General features: G+C 60.6%; 2 protein-coding genes across 2 annotated transcripts; one reads left to right on the plus strand and one right to left on the minus strand.

The window, feature by feature from the left end:
- The first annotated feature begins 65 nt into the window (after positions 1-65).
- Positions 66-6,397, plus strand: CHLRE_16g661500v5 (uncharacterized protein). Its single transcript, XM_043070993.1, has 7 exons — positions 66-941; positions 1,645-2,085; positions 2,229-2,367; positions 2,508-2,964; positions 3,428-3,606; positions 3,752-3,902; positions 4,083-6,397. The coding sequence occupies exons 1-7, from the start codon at positions 826-828 to the stop codon at positions 4,457-4,459; spliced, it is 1,860 nt and encodes a 619-aa protein (XP_042915635.1). The 5' UTR covers positions 66-825; the 3' UTR covers positions 4,460-6,397.
- A 1,364-nt stretch (positions 6,398-7,761) lies between these two features.
- CHLRE_16g661550v5 (uncharacterized protein) lies at positions 7,762-11,797 on the minus strand. Its single transcript, XM_043070994.1, has 7 exons — positions 11,300-11,797; positions 10,924-11,021; positions 10,493-10,583; positions 10,082-10,209; positions 9,410-9,474; positions 8,978-9,106; positions 7,762-8,671 (listed from the first exon to the last, which is right to left on the minus strand). Exons 1-7 carry the CDS (start codon positions 11,595-11,597, stop codon positions 8,542-8,544), a joined length of 939 nt encoding a protein of 312 aa, XP_042915636.1. The 5' UTR covers positions 11,598-11,797; the 3' UTR covers positions 7,762-8,541.
- Between the last annotated feature and the right edge of the window lie 96 nt (positions 11,798-11,893).

Consider the following 11,893-nt stretch of genomic DNA (forward strand, 5'->3'; position numbering starts at 1 on the left):
TGAACTCTTGGGTGAACTGTCACTACAGTGGCTGTCCCTTCTGTCATTGCTTGCCCAAAGCGGCACTCACAACTGGTGGGCACATGAAGACACGATCCTTGTTGCGGACAAGTTGCGTGCAAATTCACGCTTTCGTACGCACAACTTTGGCGGGCAAAAGCCGGTTACAGCGGGGCCAACCGTTTGCTGAGACCGGGTCAAGATCGTGCATGGAACCTGGCATAAATGCAACAAACTCCAACGCTTAAAGCGAAGCTTTTGCGCGCCACCTGGCGCCACCCGGGCAGGTAGGAACTTTCGTTCGAGTCTAACGTCGCAGCGCAGGTTGCAGCGGCAATTACGAGCTGGCGATCATATCTTTGCTCAACTGCTCCGAGGGACACGGCTTCTGCGCAGCTGTTCGAGCGCTGGTGTCGCGGGCGAACCAGTCCAGCCGCGACAAGCCGCTCGTTAGCACGCCCTGTTTTCAATATCTTTTTGGTGTGCTCTCAGACTGCGTTAGTGTCCAACTTTATCAAGCGAATTGTTGATTCCGGGCTGTACTGCCATTCGGGCCCTCGGCATGGGCTCGCAGCTCACAAACCCGGGCCAAACTTCCCAACTGGGATTTGGTAAAGTTGGATAAATTAATTGTCTTACTTACACACATACTGTTACAGCTCTAAATCACTCGAAGGCGACTACTGTCGACAGAGAACGCTCAGTTCCCAGCCGAAGTTTCTGAAACGCCGTCATATGCGGCCTAAACCATTGCATACCGTACTTTTGAACTTATTCCAGTCAACGTAGCTCAAGCACTGGGTCCTGGGGGACCAGTCGCAACAAATGGTGAGCCCTCGACCCGGGCCAGCAACTCAAAAGGCTAGCACCAGCTGCACTTTATTTCTGGCTCTTCTGATAACGTCCGCTGTGGTACCAACGTTTGCGTCGGCAGCAGCCGGGTGAGTGAGGGTAGGGTCGCGGCGCTCGGTGCTTGAAAGGGCCACGTCGAATAGTGTCCGGAGACGATGTTACATCCCATTGAGTAGCTCCTCCGTCTATGTTCCACCTCCTGGCTGCGGTTTGTGTTGGGGCGTGGCCCTGCGTCAGACATGGCCTTACCTCGCCTCCCAGCACCAAATGCAACTCCGAATGAGTCGGCAGCAAGAACGCACTGCAGATATCACGAGCATACCTTCTCTGATGCAGCAGACGAGAGCGGCAAGAGAACGCGGCCTCAGGACAGGTGGCCAGTTTCTGAGCAGAATCGCGCAACGCAAGCGCAGCGCGGTGGTATCGCGGAACAAAGACATAGCAGTTGGACACGTAGACTTGTAACTGGTTTCAGTTGGAAGCAAAGCGAGCCCAAGCGAACGAAAGCCAACCGTTCTGCGTTCCCTGTGGGCAGCAAGGTCGGAGTTCGACAAAAGCCGTGAAGCCGGGTTCTGTTCGCAACCTGGCCCGGCCTCTTGGCGTCCCAACCACAGCCCAATCTAGCGCGCTCCTGGGCTGCGAAGGGTCTCATTATGCTTCAAGGTCCCGTGGTTTCCGGGCAGCAACGACGTGCACTGCTCGTCACGCCGCCATGCGCACGTGTGTCCGCCCGCCAACCCGTTCGTACCGTCTGTATATGTCTTTCGCCGCTGCGCCCGTACTTACGCACAGGCGACATGCCCGGCGAGCCCGCGTACTCCTGGCCGACGGCAGCACCGCAGCGGCTGCTCGCAAGCTCGCCGTGCAACACGATTGCACCGCTTGCCCTCTGACGCGGCAGCCAGTGTGTAGCGAGAGCGGACTGGAGCTGCAGAATGCCTGTCTGGCCCGCTGCCAGGGCATCATCGCTACCGAGGAACGGTGCCACGGGCGCTCTTCCATAAACGCTCGCGTGTCAGGCACGGCGGCGCAGCGCCGGCGTCAGCAGGGCAGCGCGGCGATTGTGGACGATGCGGCGACGCGCTTGACGGAGTCAGAATTCAGCGTTGGCAAGTCGTCCATGCAACGGTTCCGGGGCGAGGGGTTTGTGATGATCGCTGTGCGCCCGCCCTCCGACTTCGGCTCGGGCGCCAAGCCCGCCGTCAGCGACCGGCGGTTCATGCAGGAGGGCAGGTGGGCTTGGCAACGGACATGCGTCTTAATCTTTACTGGGCAGGTTGCACGGGAGTGAAAATGGTTGACATGGTTAGAGGAACTTTCCACAGCAGTTCCTTCGCCCACGCTGACCTTGTCCTTGTCCTTCCTACCTTGTGCAGCGCATTCAACCCACTACCAACGCCGCTGCTGACGGTCTCACCACCCGGGCTGGCTAACCGCGGCGTTCCGGACAACGCCGCTGATCCTAGTGAGGTCACGGAGTACCGCATCACGTCTGACGGCCAGGCATTTGCGAAGGTGAGGCGCGAGGTATCCGGGTGTGTTGTTCGTGCATGCATCCCGTTCTGCCTCTGTAGTGGGGTTCTGAAATGTTGCTTCCTCGATTACTTGCTTGCTCGCTTCCGCTTATACGTGGGTCATTGTTTGCGCGTGCGCAGAAGCTCACGGGTGCGGAGATGGCGGCCTACCGCTCGCAGCGTGGCCGCACCAGCGCCGGCAGCGACGCCAGCCGTGGCGCCGCCTCGGAGGGCAGCACGCCGGCGGCGGCGCCCGCCGCAGCGCCCGCCAAGCGGCGAGAGCTGGAGGCTGTGGCCACAGTCGCAACACAGCATGCAGCGTCGCACCAGGAGGATCGGGAGGTGGACCACCAGCAGGTGCAAGAGGAGGAGTCCGAGTATGCTGCGGGCATCAACGATGTGTACGTGGAGGAAGAGGTCTACGACGATGGTGCGGAGGGCGAGGGCGAGAACGATGCCCAGGAAGCGCGTGCCGCGGGGCTGCAGGAGCGCCGGCGGCAGCTGTCTTGGGTAATCCCGAGCCGCGACGACCGCATCGAGGAGACCACGGACGTGTACCCGGGCCGCGCGTCTGGTCGCTTCACCTACCGCAACCCACGTAAGTAGCTGGTGCGCGGTTGCGTGTAGGCTGAAGGGGCTACGCTTTCACTTTTTCAGAGCCTTTGTAGTGCGGTGCTGTGGAAACGATGGTCTGTCATCTGCTAGCTAGTCCTTTTACTGTCAGGATAACGCAGCACAACAAGTGGTATCGAGACCAGCTATCCTCAAGGCACGGGTTCGATCCGCGCCACCTGCTGGGCACGGAAGTATGCAGGCTCTGCTTCCGGGGATACGACTGATCTGAGGAGTATGGCGGCTCTGCTCTCGTATCTGCGAGTTGAATTCGTCGGGACGCCTCATCTGGAGGGGGGATAGTTGTAGTGCGGTGCTGTGGAAACGATGGTCTGTCATCTGCTAGCTAGTCCTTTTACTGTCAGGATAACGCAGCACAACAGCCTTCGAGCCTGCCAAGCAGGCTACTAATCCTAAACACGCCTTGCTGCACATGTGTGCCTGCGCAGTCGACGGGCTGTTCTATTGGTGCAGCGGCACGCTCATCTCCAACAACGCTGTCCTGCTGGCGGCGCACTGCGTCGTCAACGTGGTGCGCTCGCCAGTGCTTTGGATGGATACATTCAGCTTCGCGCCCGGCGCGCGCAGCGGCATCAACCCCTACGGCACCGCGACCGTCAAGTTCGTGGTGCGTGACGGCTGCAACAGCCTGGGGGGCCTTGCCCGGAGTGTGTGACTCATCAAACGTGCCTTTGCTTGAGCTTATTTCGTTTTATGAGACGCAGACACTTGTTAGCCACAAACTAACTGATGTCTTGCCTGTCCGTGCGCAGCAATACACGAGTTTGTACACCAACAGCACCCCCGGCAACGACCTGGCGGTTGCGATTCTCAACACGCAGCCCGGCGACCTGACCGGCTGGTTGGGCTACGGCTACGACTGCCTCGCGCAGGTCCTGCAAGTCAACACCTCGGGCTTCCCTAGTGAGTAGTACTGCACATGCTAATGCATAGCAAAGCCAAGCGCTGCGTGACTGTCTCGCAATGGCTTACCTGTGCACCAAGCGATGGCGCCTGCGTAACTTATTGCTAATTGCAGCATCTCCCCGCACCTGCCCTCGTCCAGCCCTGATCCTGCCCCCACGCACACCTGTGCATCCGCAGGTGACAAGATCACCGGCACGCGCTGGCGCACTAACTGCACCACCGACAACGTTAACCCCTGCAATCTGAACGCCACCACCGGACTGATCAACCGCTGCGACATAATGGGCGGCCAGTCGGGCGCGGCAATCTTCAGTAGCTCCAGCACCGGGCCCCGCGCGCGCTTCGTCGTTGCTTACGAGGCCAAGAACATTACAACGCAATGGAACGGCGCTGCAGTTATCAACCAGAACACCTTCAGCTTCATCGACAACCTGGTGAAATTGTACAAAGTGAACTCGCCGCCACCGCCGCCGCCTCGGCCTCCGCCCCCGCCAGCAGTGAAGAAGGGGCGACGGTCACTGCGGCAGTCTTTGCGGGCGCTCCTCCGGCGGTGAGGGCGCCTGCAGGGTGATAACCATGAAGATCAGCAGGAGGAGGAGCGGAAGCTGGCGTAACACACCCGATGGTGATTCCTATCATGAAAACTGATTGCCACACAGGTTGAAGGGCGGTCAGCTTTACACGCCTGTGTTGCATCGCGGGGTGGGGATGGCTTATGCTAGCTCAGTGCCCGCATCACCAGGCAATAAATAAAAGGCGTCGTGGTTGAGCACACGACTGTCGTAATGCGTGCTGCTGAGACAGCGCGCAGCCATTCATTCAAGCAGGGTATGGTAAGGGGATGGGGGTGGCGGTATTGATACGAAGCGTCTTGGGCAGAGGGAGAGACGCACTTGCGGCAGGGCCACATGAGGCAGCGGCATCCATCGGGTGCGCACGGCGGCCCTGATTGTGCACATGCATGCCATACATGGCAAACACGCACACAGGCGCATGCATGCGCCTCGAGGCTTCGCTGTGATGGCCTTAGCGTAAAGCTTCCGCTCGTGCGAGGAGCTGCTAGCACGCCGAGGGCAATAACGCGAGATGAGAATGAGGGGCAAACACGGACTATAGAGGACAAGCGAGCTGCGTGCTTGCGTGCGTAAACACTCACTCTGACCAAACGGCAAGCTTGCAGCATGCATATTTGGAAGTGCGTCGAGGTGCGTTGCCGGTTCTTTGGATATGTGAACGTGGCGGGGCTTCCGTGATGCATGATTTTACTGCTTCAATGAGTGGGGGGGCGCTTGTGCGCCAGCCGCAAGATTGTCCACGCCATGGAATGGAGGCGAGCCATTGCTGCTAGCATTTGGACAGCTCTGCGCTTACGGAGGTCCCCTATGGCCCTAGGCGCTATACGGGTTTGAAGTTGGTGATCTTGTCGAGATGAATGTCCAGAGGTGCAGTTCTTTTTCATGATCTGCGGGCCGTGCTTTGTGAAGGAGGATTCATGTTTACGTGCGTAGGAAGATTTGCGTGTGTCCCGGAGCTTCACAAACTGATCGTAGCCGGAGCGGTTGCGGGTCACTTTGTGCGGCGGGTTTCTGCGGTGAAAAACATACCATGATCCACAACCTGGGCAGTCTGAGCTACGTCTGTGTTGACCTCCGAGAGCTTCCGGTATTTCCAATTACAGTTTACTTTTGCTGGTCAGTCAACAAGCTCGGCAATTTATTGTTACCCTGGTGTGCCAGCGCGTAGGATGTTTGTGTGAGTGGCGATGACCGAGGTTGCTGCATTGTTGCAGAGGAAGCATTGTGTCGCATTGGGTCGACCAACACAAACGCGCCCTCGACGATTTTTTCAGCGGCGCTGCAATATGCGCTTACGTTTCCAACCTAAGCGGGGGTTTGTACGGGTCTAAGATGACTTTGAATAATGCGTGGTGATATGTGCGTTAGCGCGAGCCGGCACCACTGGCTTGTGCAACGCGGCGCGGGAGGTTGGTGAGTGAGAGTGTGCCTCAAGCTCAACCCCGAAATCACCCTGACCTTGTTGCCGACGTGTGCACATGGTGATACAACCTTAGATGTGGGTAGTGCTGTGCCTGCTTTTCTTCAAGCTAGCACTGCTGAAGCGTGAACGGGAGCCCGATGGCGTGAGTTTGCAGTTAATATCAAACGCAGGCTGTGCAGGATGACAAGGCTGCAATGCTACGACATAAATTGGCGGCCTGCGCAAAAGCTTTTGGATCGGCATCGTTGTGACGAACGTGCGGGCAGAACCCCGCAGAGCATTGTGGGGCCGCGGGTGATGCGGTACGTTGGCGACTGCGGATCTCAGGGGCACCCCTGGTGGATCTGTACTTTGTATGCAGACATGTTGCATGTACATATGTGATATGCGACAGGCTAATTGCTGAATCAGCGTTTTCGCGCTTGACGGGGCACCTGCGGCGGACGCACATGCTCTCTGCCAGCCCCGCCGGGTCACTGTAAATCAACCCCCTCAACGGACAATGGAGTGCGGTGGGACAGGGTAAGCGGCAGGGTGCCGTAGTCCCCAACACGTGCAGCATAGTCCCAGTGTCCCAGACCCCAGCATTCAACCATCAAGTTGCAACGGCAAGGCATGAGCGCGCGGCTGGTCGAACGCCCGAGTGACTGTGCCGAAGAATAGCTGGCTTGCTGACAGGCTGCTAGATTGCTGATGCGCATTCCATATTTCCACCCGCTCCAGGCGCCTGGCCAGGCGATAGCACTAGACACACACACACCGCACGCGGGAAGCAGAGTCGAAGCGCCCCTGCAGGCAGGCGACAAAGGGAGGTGGTCCCGTAAAGCACGGGGGAAGTAGGCGCAGCCCACGCCGTGTCGCGCCATCTGAGGCCTCATCTCCCGGAGACAGCCGGGGTCGGTTCCCACACCGCGCCGCATCACGCGGGTAATGACTGCAACAGTGACTGGTAAGGTTCCGCTTGCACAGGACAATCGCACACCTTGCCATGCTATGCTCGCCAGCAAAGACTGCAAACCAGACATCGGCAGGTCCCAACCTGCGCGCCGGCGCCGCTTCTCGGGCGGCGCCGCGTTCTCCACGTGGCCATGCTTTGCTGCATTCTGTCTGCATTTTCTCTGCGGTTGCCTCTGGTGCTCATCCGTGGACGCTGGTCATCTTCCTGCAGGTGCGCTGCGGCTCTGCATCGCGAGTGTGGCGTTGCGGTGTGTCTGTGTGGTGCTATCGCCTGGCCGGGCGCCCGGAGCGTGAGGAATGCGCATCAGCAAACTTCCAGCCAGCCAGCAACTTGTCGGTACAGTAACTACGGCGTTCGACCAGCCATGCACTTCTGCTCTGCCACTGCAAACGGTTTGCCGTCTGCTTGGGGTATGGGCATTAGCTGCACCCTACAGAACCTCGCCAACCTGCCTAAACCCTGTCCCATCACACATCCACGTGGCCTTGCCTGCCGCCTCTGCTACGCACATGCACGCCGCCACTGCTGCGCCCAGGCCCTGCGCCGCCACCGCCAGTGGGGTGGGTTATGGGCCGCGGAAGCAGCAGTAACACAGTGAAGTCCGTACGGTACTGTCTTGCCGAAGGCCAGTAGTGCCCGGTGCGGCCTGGGGCGCCGTGTACGCACACAGGAAGTCGCTTTCCACTGCACGCACTTGTTCCTAAGAAGCGGTGTGGAGATTACTGTTGGCGCACAGGCAGCATTGAGCATCGAGTGCCGCCGAAGGTGCCGCGCTGTCGCGCGGCGGAAAGAATTTACACGGAAGGAGTGGTCCAGGCGCACGTGAGCGTCATCGGCGGTGCAGGTGGCTGCAGGCAGGAACGGGGACTGGGCGGGGACTGGGCGGGGTAGGGATGCAACTGCGAGAGGAGACTTAAATCTTAGACGACGGCGTGCTCAGCAGTCAGCACACATTTACATCACCGACACATTACCCCCCCCCCCCCTCACACACACACGATCCCGCGGCTTACAGCCGTGGCGAGCACATCGACGCTCGCGAACTAACAGCATCGAAACCACACAAGAACCTGAATTCGCTACCTCACAATCCAGGACAGCAATTCCAAGCAATATCGAATTGGCTAATACTCCCGCGAGTTGTATGGTAAAGGAAGCAGGGCCACACCCGCAGCCTGTAGCAGCTAACCTAACACTACATCAGTACTGTGTTAATAATAGTACAGGCAGCGAGGGTCGTACGCGTGCCTCGGCCGACCATTCGACTCCTCGGCCCTCACCAACTTGCAGGGTGCATCCTGGCCAATGTGGCGTGGACAAGCCTTGGGCGGGTCTGGACCGCCGGGAAAGCCATGCGCGCTCGGCGCCGGGATTCGCGGCACCACCCCACCCCATGGCCCAAGCCAAGCAAACCGGTTCGGCATCCCGGAATCCAGGCGCATGCCTCCTATCCAGCCAAGATCTTCCTTTGAACCACGCACCGACCACCTGCATAAATGTCGTTTCGCCGTGCCGCTTCCTCAGTCGCGGAGTCCGCGCGCTCTGAGCAGACCCATCCCGCAGCTCCCCCTTCAAACACAATGTCTGCGCCGCTGCACCATCGGCAGCCGCTCCAGTCAATGGCGCAGCTGCAGCAGCCCCAGCTTGCGGCCGCCTTCCAACTCCAAACTCCAAGCCGCCTCAGCTGTTGTTCGACGCTGCGTGACCCCCCTCCGGCGCCGCTGCCGCCAGGCTGGGCGCCAGTTCCGCCAGCGCCGCCTCCACCTCAGCCCAGTCCCGCACCACCGTGATCAACTCCCGGTTGCGCACACTGCGCCGACAAGGTGGGTAGGAGAACGGAGAGTGGCACAACGCGCTTAGGCCAGGCTTGTGGGGTCCAAACAAAGTAGGTACCCGCCGCCGTCTGCCCGGACCCTGCTGCGGCCCTGCTTTGACCGCAGTCTCAATGCCGCCACGCGCGCATCCATCGCCGCGAGACCCCCTCGCCCCCTCCTGTTCACATGCCCCCCTGCTGTCCACGCGCCCCCTCCTGTCCACACGCCCCCTTCTCCCAGCGCGCACCCCCTCCCTGCACCCCTTGCCGGCCCTCCCTCCTTCCCCTCCTCCCCGCCCTCACCCGCTGGTGGGCAGCTTGCTCCAGGGGTAGGCGCCCTGCCAGTCGTACAGCAGCACCCGGATGCCGGCGGCGGCGCACTCGGTGGCGTAGGAGGGGTTGTCATCAATCAGAACCTGCGCGCCGATGGTCCTGCGGGTCAGAGGGGTGGATTGTAAACACCAGGAGATGAGGTTTTAGGTATGGACGGGGTTGGGGCGGGGCCGCGGGGTCATCAGCGGGTAAAAGCTGTAATGGATGCCAGTGCAGTCCCAGCATTGCACATGAGGTTTCCACGGCTACCCAGGCCAGTCTTGCCCTCTCGTGCTCCGTAGTGGCAAACGGCCCACCCAAAACCCCTCGGCCTAAGAGGATGCGACCGGAACCGACTTCCGCCTCCGGGCTACTGGACACGAAGACTGTCGCCTGCCGGCTTGCTGCGCGCCGCCCACTTACTTGCAGATGTCGGATTTCTTGCGGCTGGTGCCTTCAAGCGCAAAGTGGTTGCCAAAGTACACCTCCTGCGCACAGCGCAGCGCAGCGGAGCAGCAGTGTGGAGATGGCAGCGGCGTGTGACGCACGTTTCCTTCCAGCCCCTCGCGCTGTCATGTCCTGGCGCCCCCGCATCGCGGCGTTCCATCGATTCGCCGTCCGTGCGCTTCCGTGGACCAGGTCCTTCCTCCCCAGGGAACCCTGCCTGCCGGCCGCGCAGCTGTATGCCCGCTTCTGCCGATACTCGCACCTTCAGGGCCCAGTCCGCCCGCCACCGAGATTGAGCCCTCTTCTCCTGTCCATTTGACAGCCCCGACACCCTTCCGTAACCTTACGTGACCGCCGGCTTTCCATGCTCCCCCTCCCTGCGTCCCCATGCCCCTAGCCATCTGCTTCTCGAGTGTGGTGGACGCAAGCGACTCCCACACCTGTCCCCACATTTCGCCCAAGCCGCCCGGGGTCTCTGTTCATACGTGACTGGACAGCGACCGAACCCGCCACATTTCGTCACTGTAATGGATCACTCCATCTTGCATGGGCGACTGCACCCTTCTCGCTCCCCGCCCAGTGCACTCCAGGCTCAATCTTCGAAACTGCCTCCCAAACCATCATCACAAACCCCCAGCCCCCCCTTACCTGGAACAGTCCTCCGTAGTGCCTGTCCAGCCAGTCCAGCGTCACGTCCTGGATCACGTGCTGCCGGCTGGTCACCACCACCAGCTCCATGTCGGCACCGGACAGCCGCGTCAGCGCCTCCAGCGCGCCTGGGGAAAGAAGGGGTGGGGGAAGGGGCGAGTGGGTGGGTGGGCTGGGGCAGACCAGGCTGGGACGGATGGGCTTCACGGGGACCAGACCCAGCGAGCGCAGGGCTGCACCGCAAGCTGCCGGACAGCATGTTCGCATTGCCACGGGGTTGCCGGGGATGGAAGGCGCCCCTTACGGGCTGTAGCGCTGATCTGGGCGTGGGCTGCGCGCCGGCGCCCTGCCCACCAGGCGCATACCAGCGCCTGCCCCTTGCCCCACGCAGCCGCCCTTCCGGGTGCTCACCGGGGATGACGGGGATGCCGTCCGTGAAGTGCTGCGACTTGAAGAACTCGTGCACGATCTCGTTGGAGCGCTCCTGGCTGCAGTGCCAAATCTGGGCGGGGAGGTGGTAGGGCAGCAGCAAGGCGGCGGGAGGGCAGGGCCGTTGGGCGGTGGCCTTGCCCCTCCGTCCGCAACTTCTACACCGTGCGGGCCCCTGCGCCGCTACATGCGCTGTGCTCGCCCGCTATGCTCTCCCCCTGTCCACAGCAGCCATAACCCAGCCTCTCTTGGCAGCCCGTACACCATTCGCTCCACCGTGCCTCTGCAAAGCCCCTTCCCTTTGTCCTCCGCCATCCTTCTCCTTCTTTCTCTTTCCCCGCCCCATCCTCTTTCCTTCCCCCTCCCTCCTCTTGCTCCTCCTCGTGCCTCCTCCTTACGCCCCCCTTCCAAACCTTGGCGAACTCGTAAATCCAGTAGTCGCCGACTTTGTACTCCATGCCGTAGTGGTCCTTGCAGAACTGGTTCAGAGCGAACACGAAGCGCCCGAGAACTGCGTGACCGCATTTGATTAAGCAAGCGGTTTGGTTTGGTTAAGGACAGTGAAGAGCAGTCAATGTTGTGTGCGTGTGTGTTCGTGTGTGTGTGGGGTGGGGGTGCTTGGCAGGTGGTACGCCCGGAGGCTCAGAGCTTTGGGCCCGGTGGCAGATAAAACAAAGTGATCAAGTTGAAGCGGGTGGGAGGCAACGCGAGGCTAGAGCCTCGGGCAGGCATGAGCGGCACAACCGCACGTGACGGCGTGTGGGCAAGGGGTCGCGGAGTGCTACGCACCTTCATCCACGTCGACCGCGACACGAAGGCGAGCGCTCTTGGTCGTCGCCGGTCGGCGCTCAGTGCTGGCTGTGTTGACTACTGGTGTGTTCAAGCTAGCGCCTCCACTCCACGCGCGAATGCTGGGCGTGTGTCGCCGACTCAGTGACAAAGAAACTGAGCAGGCGGGGCTTGGCAATGGGCCGGCGGCACACAGGCGGCGGGCTACAGGGCAAGGTCTTATGAGCGGACAGCGAATGTTCGATTGCTCCAGAACCGCCGAGCGCCGCGTCAGGCGGTGCAGCCCCGCCGGGGCCATGGCGCCCCGCAACAGAAGGCCGGTCGTGAACAGACTAGTCGAGGTCTTTCAATGTAATAACAGTTGCCTGCTACTAGGTGAAAATACAGCGGCCAATGCGCTTGGGCAAACAGGCAAGTCCTGGTTACAGGCAGCAACGCCCAGAGAACGAGGGCGGCTCACGCAGAACACGTGTTTTTGGTGAAAGATGTGGAGGCCAGACTAGTGATGCGCGCGAAAGCTTTTGGTCCCTGCTTGCGGCCCCTGCACATTTGGTTTTCGAACTGCACACATGCCGAGCGATGGCGCAACACCCA

Source organism: Chlamydomonas reinhardtii, chromosome 16 (genome assembly GCF_000002595.2).
Source record: "Chlamydomonas reinhardtii strain CC-503 cw92 mt+ chromosome 16, whole genome shotgun sequence".
Lineage (NCBI taxonomy): Eukaryota > Viridiplantae > Chlorophyta > Chlorophyceae > Chlamydomonadales > Chlamydomonadaceae > Chlamydomonas > Chlamydomonas reinhardtii.

Excerpts from the sequence above, each read along its gene's own strand:
- CHLRE_16g661500v5 (XM_043070993.1), top strand. The coding sequence starts at position 826 with ATGGTGAGCCCTCGACCCGGGCCAGCAACTCAAAAGGCTAGCACCAGC. Across the intron at positions 2,086-2,228 it reads CGGTTCATGCAGGAGGGCAG|CGCATTCAACCCACTACCAA; the intron begins GTGGGCTTGGCA and ends TACCTTGTGCAG. Across the intron at positions 2,965-3,427 it reads CTTCACCTACCGCAACCCAC|TCGACGGGCTGTTCTATTGG; the intron begins GTAAGTAGCTGG and ends GTGCCTGCGCAG.
- CHLRE_16g661550v5 (XM_043070994.1), bottom strand. The coding sequence starts at position 11,597 with ATGGCCCCGGCGGGGCTGCACCGCCTGACGCGGCGCTCGGCGGTTCTG. Across the intron at positions 10,210-10,492 it reads CGGCATCCCCGTCATCCCCG|GCGCGCTGGAGGCGCTGACG; the intron begins GTGAGCACCCGG and ends TTCTTTCCCCAG. Across the intron at positions 8,672-8,977 it reads AGCAAGCTGCCCACCAGCGG|TGTGCGCAACCGGGAGTTGA; the intron begins GTGAGGGCGGGG and ends TTGTCGGCGCAG.